Here is a 13,451-nt window from a genome sequence, read left to right on the forward strand (position 1 = left end):
AAGGAAAGTATATATAAATATTCATCTGATTAATAGGATCACAATTTCCCATGTGAGTGAGGAGTTGGTGCTGCCTGTCATTTGCTGTATCTTTTTCCTTAGGGTAGAGAAAGATTTCTGTCCCATGTACACGAAGTCCACCTCATGATATTAGATTGCTCTGTCTCTGAAGGACTTCTTGACATTCAGCAAAGGAACTGATTCAAATCACAAGAATATAAATAATACATAATATGCAGGAGTTCTAGCTCTATGTGCAATGGATAAAATTCAGGGTCAGTTCACACTAGATACCAGTCTTGGAGGCAATCCAGTTTCGATACTGAGACACTCTTGTGTAGACGCCAGGTTTTTTGGGAAGAGCACAAGATTGTCCCCAACTTACTATACCAACTAGGTACCAGATTTCATGATTATCATAAACCAGAGGTCCACCAGAATCTCCCTAGAGAAAAAAAATTTTTGAGATTGTTAACTCTAATTTAATTCAGTAGGACAATCACTGCAATCATCTCTTCCAGAGGAAAAATGGAAAAAGTTACATAGAACATACAACCAGATTAGAGACAGATTATATGATGGTTCTCTTGACTGAGTTAAAATTTTGTGCTAAATTATTAAGTAAATTATTTTCTAGAAAGACCAATACTAATTTATATGGAATGGCTACATTATTTATGCTTCAGCATACATATATTTTTTGCTAGTTTTATTAGACACTTTAAGCATGATTTAGTAAGCATTTATCTAAAATATTTAATATGAGGTTGGTATTTGTACATTGAAGGAAATGGCAACCCACTCCAGTATTACTGCCTAGAGAATCCTGTGGACAGTGTAGTCTGGTGGACTGCTGTCCATAGCGTCGCACAGAGTCCGACATGACTGAAGCGGCTTAGCGTGCATGCATGCACTGGAGAAGGAAATGGCAACCCACTCCAGTATTCTTGCCTGGAGAATCCCAGGGACAGAGGAGCCTGGTGGGCTGCCATCTATGGGGTCCCACAGAGTCAGACACAACTGAAGCAGCTTAGCAGCAGCAGCAGCAGAAATTTTCTGTGATCTCTTCTGAGTATGTTAGCTCTTGACTGTATTTTATGAACCTACTCTGGCTTTCTTTTCTTTCATTTACCTATTTCTATCTATGTTTGCTTTCTGAATTTTATATAAGTCTTCTTAAATCTCTTTTGGATCAAAGAAGATTATGCAAATAAATAGATGCAAGTATCGAGGTTAAGATTGTGGTCTCAGTAGTTGAACTGCCCAAGTTTCAGGTCCAGCTCTATTAATTACTTGTTGTGTGATCTCAGGTAAGATACACAGGATAAATTCTCTATGCCTCTCCCACTTGCTTCATTTGTTTTTTCTTTTATCAACTATTTATTGAGTTCCTACTAGGTGTCACAGGGCTGCCCTGGTGGCTCAGATGGTAAAGAATCTGCCTGCAATGCAGGAGACCCCTGGGTATTGAGGACACCTGGGTCGGGAGTATCCCCTGGAGAAGGGAGTGGCTATCCAATCCAGTATTCTTGCCTGGAGAACTCCATGGACAGAGGAGCCTGGGGGGCTGCTGTCCATGGGGCTACAAAGAGTTGGACACAATTGAGTGACCTAACACTTTGCTATGCGTCTCAGGCATTTTGATGGGCATTGAGGATTAACAATGACCAAAAATGAACTGCCCCTATGCTCATAGAGCTTGACATTTAGGATAAGAAAAAAATAATATGAAATAAGCCTACAAATATGCAAATGACAACTGTTATGAGTGCTATAGAGACATACAATAGGGGGATTTGACTAGTCAGGGAGGTTAGGGATATTTCCCTTGGTCAAATGTAATCAATCAAATAGCTGAAGGAAGAGAGTAAATCATGAAAAGCAAGACATGAATGAAATGCGTTTTAGACAGAGGGAAGCATGACAAATGCTCTGTGGCATGAAGCAACATGGCATATGCAAAGGCTGTAGAAATAGGAGACTGGAGAGAGGACAGCAAGTGGGCAAGTGGTACATAATGAGGCCATAGCGGTAAGGAGAGACTATTCTATATAAAGTCCCATGGGTCTTTTTAAGAAGATTTTACCATAAGATAAAAATAAAGGTAAAGCACTGAAGATTTTAGTTTTTTTTTTTTTTAGATCTATATTTTTAATTTTATTTTTTAATTTAAATTTATTTATTTTAATTGGAGGTTAATTACTTTACAATATTGTATTGGTTTGGAGGGTGTTAACATGATCAGATTGCATCCTGTTAGAAACCATCCTGAAATTTATTTGACTAATGCACTACAGGATCATAAGAATGAATACAAAGAAATAAACTAGATAGTTAATGTGTATGGGAGGTGGTCAAGGGACAGGAAGGGGAGGAGAGGTTGAGAGAGGATAGAAAGACAAAAGATGGTGGAGAGAGATTTAAGGAAGTAAAATCCGTGGGGTTAGGTGGTTATTTGAATATGGGATAAAGAGAAATTACAATGGTTTCTAGCCTTTGGCATATCTAACAGAATGAAAGGGAATGCCATTTACAGAAATACAAAACACAGAAGATTAGTTGGGGAGAAGAATCAGAACAGAATTGGGTACAACATTTGAATTTGAAGTGCCTTTGAAATATCCAACTGGAGCTGCCAAGTAGGAATAGAATAGATAAACCTGGAGATCAAAGGAGAGGATGGGGCTAAAAGTAAAATTTCATGTAGTATCTGCAAAAAAAAAAAAGATAATTGAAGCTATGAAAGAGAATTAGATTCTCTGGGGAGAAAGTATCAAGTGAAAAGATAAACAGGCATAAATTAACATGTAATGGGTTGGATTAAGAGAAGGACACTGAAAAGGAGATAGAGAATGAGCAGACAGAGATGCAAAGTGAAAATTATTACAAGCCAAGAGAAGACAATATTTCAATAAAGAGGGAGTGGTAAGCACTATTAAATACTGGTAAGAGGAAAAAAAGACCCCCTCAAATTGTTGATGGTCATTATTGATTCATTGAAAACATTAGGAAGAGAGATTTTGATGAAGCAATAGGGCAGGAACCATATTGAAACAGTTTGAGGAGTTAGTGAGAGATGAGAAAATTGTGACAATAAACATTTTCTCAAATATTTGATGGTAAAGAGATAAAATGAGAGGCTAGCTGAAGGCTTTTTTTTTTTTTTCCCACGACTTGAGAGATCTGAATAGAGAATTTAGTCACAAGAGAAATGTTGACTCTGGAAGGAGAGAGACTGTAATTGCTAATATATGCATGCTAAGTCACTTCAATTGTGTCCAACTGTTTGTGACCCTACGGACTGTAGCTCGCTAGGCTCCTCTGTCCATGGAATTCTCCAGGTAAGAATACTGGACTGGGTTGTCATTTCCTTCTCCAGGGAGTCTTCCTGAGGATCAAACCCTCGTCTCTTACGTCTCCTGCATTGGCAGGTGGGTTCTTTACCACTAGTGCCACCTGGGAAGCCCAATTGCTAGTGTAAACTTTCCCAAAAGGTCAACAAGAAGAGGAATCTGAACAGTGGGGAAAGGGCTATCCTTAGTGAAGGGGCAACTTCTCTGTAGTGACCTAAGCTGAAGGTGGATGAAAAGGGTCCAGATAAAGACAGATCTGCAATGTTTGATGCTAGGAAGATGGGGAAATTCCTTACCATGACTTTATTTTTTTTTTGAAAATTCAGAACAGAATCATCAGTTGAGAATAAATGGGCAGGAAAAACTGGAAGTTAAGGAAAGTGTAGAATGGTGGGAGAATTCAGAGAAAGGTAGATTTAGGAAAAAGCAACAAAAATAGTAAGGTTGTCAGCTTCGTTATGTGGAACACATACTGGAGCCATGTGTTCTGTTGTATTTTTTTCAGGAGCATATGACTTCCCAGATGCAGGCAGAGAGTCTGAATAACTGAGTTCTTCCAGGTTTGGAACTTGTCAGACATAAACACTAGGAAGAGAGAACATCAAGTGGGTCTGGGGTATAAGCAAAAATGTTTAAAAAATGATCACAGTGAAATCTAAATTGGACAAGTGAACAGTGGAAGAAAGGAAAGAATTAATGGACTGTGAAACAGCAGAGAAGCTGTGCTCTGCAAGACTCTGTGAAATTGAAGAAGGCTGGTATTCAGCCAACAAATATTTGTGCCAAGACTGGTTGAGGTATTCATAAAACAGAGGTAAATAAAATAGATGCTCTAAAATGAGTGCCTTCACAGAGTTCACTTTTTAGGCTAGTGAGACAGTTAAATAAAATATATTGTGCATTGAATGGTGTAAGAGCTAGAAATGAAAATAGAACAGAGAAGGGACACAAAGAATATGTGTGTAAGTTGTGTATGTTGGGCAGTGAGGATTGGTAGGTTGGATTATAACAGTGTGACCAAAGAAACAGAAGTAGTTGAAAATCAGGCAGAAAGGACTGAGGATAGTTGTTAAATAGGAAGATTTGGGAATTTAGTGTCATTGGAGATGGAACAGTTTTTGATGACAAGGTTCAAGGTGTGGCCCTAGGAATAGGTGACTGAGGAGGAGTGAAGGTCCCTGGAGGTTGAGATCTATGAACTAAGGATCCAGCATTTAAATGAGTTGATGACAATATTGCAGAAGTTAGGACGAAGGTGGAATCTATTCTAGGCGTCAATGGCATGAAAGAATGAGTGGAACAAAGTAGAGATATTAGGAGGTAAGGGGTTAAAAACAAGATAGATGAGAGATGATGATACAGCTGAATAAAGTGCTTTTCAGAGGAGAGGTTTCTCTGCCTTTTGATTACAAATTTGCTTAAGAAAATAACAATAGAGCATAAGAGGTGGTCTGAACCAGAAACGGGAGCAATAGACTAATTTTCTATTTTGTAAATAGTACTATGTCATGGTACTACGTCAATAGTGCCATGCAAAGATGGACACAATAAAGGACAGAAATGGTATGGGCCTAACAGAAGCAGAAGATATTAAGAAGAGGTGGCAAGAATACACAAAACAACTGCACAAAAATGATCTTCAGGACCCAGATAACCACGATGGTGTGATCACTCACCTAGAGTCAGACATCTTGGAATACAGAGTCAAGTGGGGTTTGGGAAACATCACTATGAACAGAGCTAGTGGAAGTGATGGGAATGCCAGTTGAGATATTTCAAATCCTAAAATATGATGCTGTGAAAGTGCTGCCCTTGATACGCCAGCAAATTTGGAAAACTCAGCAGTGGCCACAATACTGGAAAAGGTCAGTGTGCATTCCAATCCCAAAGAAAAGCAATGCCAAAGAACATTCAAACTACCACACAATTACACTCATGTCACATGCTAGTAACATAATGCTCAAAATTCTCCAAGCCAGGCTTCAACAATATGTGAACTGTGAACTTCCAGATGTTCAAGCTGGTTTTAGAAAAGGCAGAGGAACCAGAGATCAAATTGTCAACATCCATTGGATCATAGAAAAAGCGAGAGTTCCAGAAAAACATCTACTTCTGCTTTATTGACTATGCCAAAACCTTTGACTGTGGGGATCACAAGAAACTGTGGAAAATTCTTGAAGAGATGGGAATACCAGACCACTTGATCTGCCTCTTGAGAAATCTGTATGCAGGTCAGGAAGTAACAGTTAGAACTGGACATGGAACAACAGACTGGTTCCAAATAGGAAAAGGAGTACGTCAAGGCTGTATATTGTCACCCTGCTTATTTAACTTATACGCAGAGTACATCATGAGAAACGCTGGGCTGAATGAAGCACAAGCTGGAATCAAGATTGTCAAGATATGTATCAATAATCTCAGATATGCAGATGACACCACCCTTATGGCAGAAAGTGAAGAACTAAAAAGCCTCTTGATGAAAGTGAAAGAGGAGAGTGAAAAAGTTGGCTTAAAACTCAACATTCAGAAAACTAAGATCATGGAATCCGGTCCCATCACTTCATGGCAAATAGATGGGGAAACAGTGGAAACATTGACAGACTTTATTTTGGAGGGCTCCAAAATCACTGCAGATGGTGACTGCAGCCATGAAATTAAAAGACTTGCTCCTTGGAAGAAAAGTTATGACTAACCTAGACTGCATATTAAAAAGGAGAGACATTGCTTTGCCAGCAAATATCAGTCTAGTCAAGGCTATGGTTTTTCCAGTAGTCATGTATGGTTATGAGAGTTGGACTATAAAGAAAGCTGAGCACTGAAGAATTGATTCTTTTGAACTGTGGTGTTGGAGAAGACTCTTGAGAGTCCCTTGGACGGCAAGGAAGTCCAACCCATCCATCCTAAAGGAAATCAGTCCTGAATATTCATTGGAAGGACTGATTGAAGCTGAAGCTCCAATACTTTGGCCACCTGATGCGAAGAACTGACTCATTGGAGAAGAGATACTGGGAAAGATTGAAGGCAGGAGGAGAAGGGGACGAGAGAAGATGAGATGGTTGGATGGCATCACCGACTCAATGGACATGAGTTTGAGCAAGCTCTGGGAGTTGGTGATGGACAGGGAGGCCTGGCTTGCTGCAGTCCATGAGGTTGTAAAGAGTTGGACATGACTAAGTGACTGAACTGAACTGAACTATGTCCATCTCATTATATTAAACGAAATAATGTATAGAAAGTGTTTAGCATTGTTTTTGCATAATAAACACTCAATATAATAATTTTGATTATCATTTGTTATTTAGGTAAACTGATTCTTTGATAAAATTCATGTCATTTTTTTCTTTCAGGTAAACATATAGGCTCAAATTAGAAATCATTAATGGAAACTTTCCTTTTGAAGTGTTTTGGACTTACCTTACATGCATCTACTTTTCCTTCCATGAATCCGGCACACAACATTCCTGAAGTTATCATGCCATCATATACATCCTTTCTGTTACACACCTCAGTGCTTATGGTTTCTACCCTGGCTTGCCGTAGTTTATTTTGTGTTGGTCCTATTACACAAACAAAAGAAAAAACAAAACACATGTTCTTTGAACACAGCTATATCTAAGACTCAGAAGACACATGAGTTGTATATTCTTAGGAGTAAAAGCATTAGATTTTTCATTATTAACGATTGCCTAATTTTATTTTCTGTGGCATAAATGTCTACATGCAAGGAAACAGTACACATATATGTGCTGGTGGTGGTTTAGTTGCTGTCGTGTCTGACTCTTGCGTATTTGTGGACCTTCAAAAGTTCTTTGAACCCTCAAAACTACACACAGTATTGTGTGTATATGACTTTTTTTCATGATTTTCCACATAAGGAAGTTGAGGCTCAGAGAAGTTCATTGATTTTCCAAAATCTACTCAAGTATAAACCAGGATACAAACCGCACAGGTCTGTTTGCCCAGCTCTATGCTACACAGCGTTATTTCAGAATGTCTCAAAGCATGAGAAACAAAGCAAATGCTGAAGATATACCAACAATATGACACCAGCAGAGAAGAAGGCCAGTGGTTAGGAGGAAAAAATACTGCGTACGTTAGTCTCAAAACATTCACAAACCACTTCCATGTTTATGACCATGGTATATCCTCATTAAAATTAGGAAGAATTTAAACCAGAAAAAAAAAAGCATATGAAGTATACACAAGCCAGGAGTGTTTATATCTGGTGACTATACAATTTGTAGTAATTTACTTTCCTGTACTCCCATAGCATTTTGTTCCTTCTTAGAGTACCCAGAACCATCTGTTCATCTTATCCATGTTATTGAACTCTCCTCTGCCCCACGACTGCTCCAAATAATTGTGAACTCCTCAGGGATGGGTATATGATTCCTTTTACTTTTTTTTACTTTAACACACAGCACCTTGTTCTTCTCAGAGTCATACTTTCCTTCTCCAGCGGATTTTTCTGACCAAGGGATCAAATCTGGGTCTACTGCACTGCAGGCAGATTCTTTACCATCGGAGCCACCAGGGAAGCCCATACATATTAGAAGCATGAACATTTTAATGAAAAGTCTAAAGAGGTATCTCCTAGATGGCACATTAGATGCCAAGATAAATTTGCACTAAGTAAATTACATTGAACAACTCACCATCATCTACAATGGATCCAAATCCTGTGACAAATACACCTGTTTTAGGTGGCAACTTTATGGATGAATCTGGGAGGCAAACTCTCTGAACTACATTTGAAAACTCAACTCGGGTATCAAGCTGAGCCAAAGCAATGTCATTTTCATTTGTTTCTTTATGGTAATTTTCATGAATGATAATTTTCCTCAAACTTCGTTTCACTGCAGGTGGTGTTATAGTTATACCAAAAGTAACGATCCATCTATTTGGGTCTTTATTTCTGCAAAAAAATAAAGAATATGATTAGTTATACTTAACTGTATCCTCTAAAAACAGTTGAGACAGTATTCTCTGCAACTATTGGAATTATGTCCCTGAAAAATTCCTATAGCGAGAGAATTTGCAATTGATGGCCTTATGTAAAGAAAGAGGTTAAAATACTGATGATACAAGTGAGAGTAGGAAAGCTCTTAAAATATTTCATAAGCTCTAAAATTTAAAAAATACAATAGCTAAGTGGAATTTCATGCTGCAGCTGGAATAATAATAATGGGTACTATACAATTAGTTTCCCACATTTTAATTCTAACATTTTAATTTAACATTTTAATGTTAAATTAACATTTAATTTTGTTCATTAGAAACTCTTCAAATTTGATTTTTTTCTCTAATTTCAGTGAAGTGTATAGAAATTAATTTTTATCTGTTTTGGACATTATCACCCTAAGGGGCATTTCCTTCTGTATGAGACATTCTCTCCATTCTTATTTTATGATTTAACCTGTTGACTCTTGTTTACTGGGTCTTATCTTGATCTTTGAGACAAAGTGTAATTTGTCTTCTTCACAAACCCTCATGTGTATACAGGATTATTTCTCCACCCAGTGCCCATACCCTGCCCCAATACTCAAGGGCTAAAAGCAGCCTTAACTCATCGCTGTGCTGTTAGAGCTCCCACTACCCTTTCATCTGCCCTGGTCAGTCCCTCTTACTATTTTTGAGGCTTTCCCTTAACACAGATGCTTTTCTCTACCATGAGATTACACTACAAGCAAATTCTGCATCCTTCTATCATCTCTTTACTCCCTGTTCTACCCTAAACCTCAGTTCCCTGTTTGTCTAATCAGCCCTTTCAAGAATGACAAAAATATGTAGAAACTTGAATTCTCTCTGTAAAGGAAAATTATGTAAAAGGAAATTACACATAAGAGAATTTAAAGGGAATTTCCCTGTTCATGCAGGATTACTGTGCTGGTGAATCATAAAGCTTTAAGTGTAATGAAAAACCTGAAAGATCAGTGGCTTTCAAAGTACTCTGTACTGCCCCAGGGATAAGCAGGCAGAGCCTAGGGGCCAAGGAATTGGGGTATGCGGGGGAGGGGGGGGGTCTTCTCTCAGCTGCTCTACTTATTTACACTTTAAAGGAAGGTTTAATTGCTGATAGTAGTCTCTTATGATCCTTTGTATTTCTGTGTTGTCTGTTGTGATCTCTCCATTTTCATTTCTAATTTTATTGATTTGATTTTTCTCCCTTTGTTTCTTGATGAGTCTGGCTAATGGTTTGTCAATTTTATTTATCCTTTCAAAGAACCAGCTTGTAGCTTTGTTGATTTTTGCTATGGTCTCTTTTGTTTCTTTTGCATTTATTTCTGCCCTAATTTTTAAGATTTCTTTCCTTCTACTAACCCTGGGGTTCTTCATTTCTTCCTTTTCTAGTTGCTTTAGGTGTAGAGTTAGATTATTTATTTGACTTTTTTCTTGTTTCTTGAGGTATGCCTGTATTGCTATGAACTTTCCCCTTAGCACTGCTTTTACAGTGTCCCACAGGTTTTGGGTTGTTGTGTTTTCATTTTCATTTGTTTCTATGCATATTTTGATTTCTTTTAATGCATATGTATGGAATTTAGAAAGATGGTAACAATAACCTTGTATGCGATACAGCAAAAGAGACACAGATGTATTGACTCTGTGGGAGAGGGAGAGGGTGGGATGATTTGGGAGAATGGCATTGAAACATATATAATATCATATATGAAACGAATCACCAGTCCAGGTTCGATGCATGATATTGGTTGCCTGGGGCTGGTGCACTGGGATGACCCAGAGGGATGGTACAGGGAGGGAGGAGGGAGGGGGGTTCAGGATGGGGAACACGTGTATACCTGTGGCAGATTCATGTTGATGTATGGCAAAACCAATACAATATTGTAAAGTAATTAACCTCCAATTAAAATAAATAAATTTATATTTAAAAATAATAAAGGAAGATTTAATTCAAAGCAGAAATCTTAAGGATGAAGCATTCATTTGAAAACTAGAATTCTGGAATCTACAAAGACATATTACTTCAGTCCTTAAGGATCTTGTAAACCAACTGAGTAGACAAAACAGAAATACCTATCTCTTCATGCATGAAAAACCAGAAAGGGAGACTCAAGTAATAGGCACAGTTCAGCATGCTTTGCAGATAAGAACACTGAAATTCAGAAATTAAATGACTTGGCCAGGTACATGATGTATTCAGCTGGTTAGTGTCAGAGACAGATGGCCGAGGTCTCATGATATCCTGTCAAGAACTTTTCCCTATATACAGTTGTTTCACAAAGACAGGGATCATTTTTTCATGGGCATAAAGGTACTAACATTTGTCTTAAATATGATTTTTAAAATATAGTATTTCTGTAGGAAAAAACATAAAAATTTAAAAAGTATTTGGATAATTGTGATACTGTCTTCAAAGTACCCTTCTTTTTCCTTCACAATAGTGCACTTCATCATGCAATTATATGAAATTATATCACATGCAAAATTGATCCCTTCCTCTCCAGAATCATTATAATTTTAAACTCTTTATTATTATTGGCATAAAATATGCTATTACAGTTCTCACATTAAAAAAATAAATTCCTCCTTAGAATCCACAGCCACTCTGGACTATCAAATTTCTCTGCTCCCATTCATTTAAAAACTCCTTGAAAGTGGGGTCTAAACTCACTACATCCAATCCTTCTCTTTCTTTTCTCTCTTGAATTCATTCTCACCCCTATCACATCATCACAATTTCTTTGATCAAGATCACCAGTTATCTCTGCTTTATCACACTCAATGGCCAGTCCCTCTATATGTCTGCCCACACAGAAATGGCACTGGACCTGCTAGAACATGGATCTCAGTCTATATAGCTTGTATTCTTCACTCAATAGTTAAAGACTTTACATTCTGAGCTTATTTCTTTTTAATTTATGTAAGCAAGCATCAGTTATAAATTTTAAAAATGTATGAAAAATGGAGGACTATATGAGCATGAAAAAATCATAAAGCCTTGAAAAGTTAGTGAGACTCAAGTTTACCTGAGCACAATGATATTACTGAGGTTGTAAATACGTACATGTGAATCCCTTTTCTCTTTTTTCATGAGACAGTGACAATCACCTTAAATCCATTAGGTCATTCTCATCACACATCTGCTCCATAAATAAAGGTGTAGGCATCTTAGAACAATTTGGGTGTTACCCTTAGAAGGATGATCAAGCACCACTTAGACTCACCAAGGATAGTTTCTTCTGAAAGGGTATGTGAACAGTGTCATTGGCCAGGACCTTTTTCAGAACTTTTGTCTTTTGAGGGTTTAAAAGGAAAAACTCTCTGTACCCTGATGTTGAAACCTCAGGGAAAAAAGATAGTGTGTCCCTGATCTTGGGCAATAGCGTGCCTGTGCATGTCTGTGTATGTGAAGTGATATAGCTGAGTGTTAAGAGTTACAACTGTGAAAGCCCAACAGGGAGCTCTTTTCAGGTTTTGTATGACCCATCTTCCACACTGTGAGGGCAGTGATATAGGTTGGTAGATTTCTCCCACCATCCACACACCTCTCTAGTCCAGAAAAGCCCACATGAAATGAAGTGAAAGTCGCTAAGTCATGTCTGACTCTTTGTGACCCCATAGAATTTTCCAGGCCAGAATACAGGAGTGGGTAGCCTTTCCATTCTCCAGGGGATCTTCCCAACTCAGGAATTGAACGCAGGTCTCCTGCATTGCAGGTGGATTCTTTACCAGCCCACATGGTTCTTGGATAATTGGAAGCTGTTGCTGCTAAGTCGCTTCAGTTGTGTCTGACTCTGTGCGACCCCATAGATAGCCCACCAGGCTCCTCCGTCCCTGGGATTCTCCAGGCAAGAATACTGGAGTGGGTTGCCATTTCCTTCTCCAATGCATACATATGTGCTAAGTTGCCTCAGTCATGTCCTACTCTGTGCGACCCTATGGACAGCAGCCCATCAGGTTCCTCCATCCACAGGATTCTCCAGGCAAGAATACTGGAGTGGGCTGCCATTTCCTTCTCTCCCTTATTAAGGGAGAGCTTCAAAAATGATACCTTTGCTTTTTTTTTTTTTCCTATAAGTGGTGGTGGATGTTGATAGTTGGAGGATAGATGAAATAATTTTTTAAAAGTGAAAGTGGAAGAATTTTCCTTAAATATACATAAGTTTAAATTTGTACATGTATAATAGTCTTTAAAATAATTTATGATGTAGTAGAAAAAGATCGCATAGTTTCATGATGCTACATACAAGGAACAGATGGTATGAGTCACAAGAATGGCTCTTTGGTTTGGTTTTCACCAAACCAAACATGATATATATTGAGAGAAGGGTGAGGGGATGAGTTCGATTGGGGCATGGAGCAGCCATAATGCATTTAGGGGATAGCGTCCATCTAGAGTGGAGTAGAGGATAATTTGGTGAGATTGGACTTTTCCCAGGCACTAAATTGATGGTAATTAATAACTGAGTAAGCAAGACTCACAAGAGCTCTAATAAACTTACCGGCGGAAGCAGTGAGCTGCCGTGAGCAGCCACGTGTTACTAATGAGGCTGGCTCCACACTGATGGCCAGCCCCTATGAGCTGGAGGCTGGCCTGCCACGGCCACTCCCCTTCCAGAGCTGCTTCACTTCCTTGGACAATTCTTTCAGTAGACGCAAATGCTGGTAATGGCATGTATGAAGGTGTCATCCTTATTCCACAGCCTGTCACAGAAACAAGTGTTACCTTGATTTCATGAAAACAAGGGGAAAAAAGCACACCCTGATTTGCATTGGGCACAGATGCTTAGAGGGTCCATTGAACCTGTTGCTCTTTAACCCATTTCTAGCACTCAGTCTCTGGGGTTATTTTCTAGGGGTGCTACTATTCCCAGAGAGGTACAAAAGAAATATTTACCAACATTTCAAGGTATCCAAACCAGAATGAACTTCTGCCTCTATATGGAGCATATACAGATGAATAGATAAATAAATAATTTAAGAGCATAAAAATGTGTAGATCCTCTGCTGAGAGTTTTCGATACATGTGTAGCAAAACACTTTTTAAATGAGAAAACTCAGCCCGGGAAAAAGAACATAAATTACTGAAGGTAACACAGCTGGCAAGAGACAGAGTTGTATATTGGAAGGATTAGAAGG

The 13,451-nt window shown here is 38.4% G+C and overlaps 1 protein-coding gene across 1 annotated transcript in view; it reads right to left on the reverse strand.

The window, feature by feature from the left end:
- Positions 1-286: 286 nt before the first annotated feature.
- LOC102279550 (transmembrane serine protease 11F) overlaps positions 287-13,451 on the reverse strand; it is a 139,669-nt gene continuing 126,504 nt past the window's right edge. The window contains exons 7-10 of the mRNA XM_070371892.1: positions 12,815-13,016; positions 8,009-8,268; positions 6,768-6,910; positions 287-445 (exon numbers count right to left, since the gene is read on the reverse strand). Of these exons, the coding sequence (XP_070227993.1) occupies positions 287-445; positions 6,768-6,910; positions 8,009-8,268; positions 12,815-13,016 (764 nt within the window). The remainder of the gene's footprint in view (positions 446-6,767; positions 6,911-8,008; positions 8,269-12,814; positions 13,017-13,451) is intronic.

This window comes from Bos mutus, chromosome 6, assembly GCF_027580195.1.
Source record: "Bos mutus isolate GX-2022 chromosome 6, NWIPB_WYAK_1.1, whole genome shotgun sequence".
NCBI lineage: Eukaryota > Metazoa > Chordata > Mammalia > Artiodactyla > Bovidae > Bos > Bos mutus.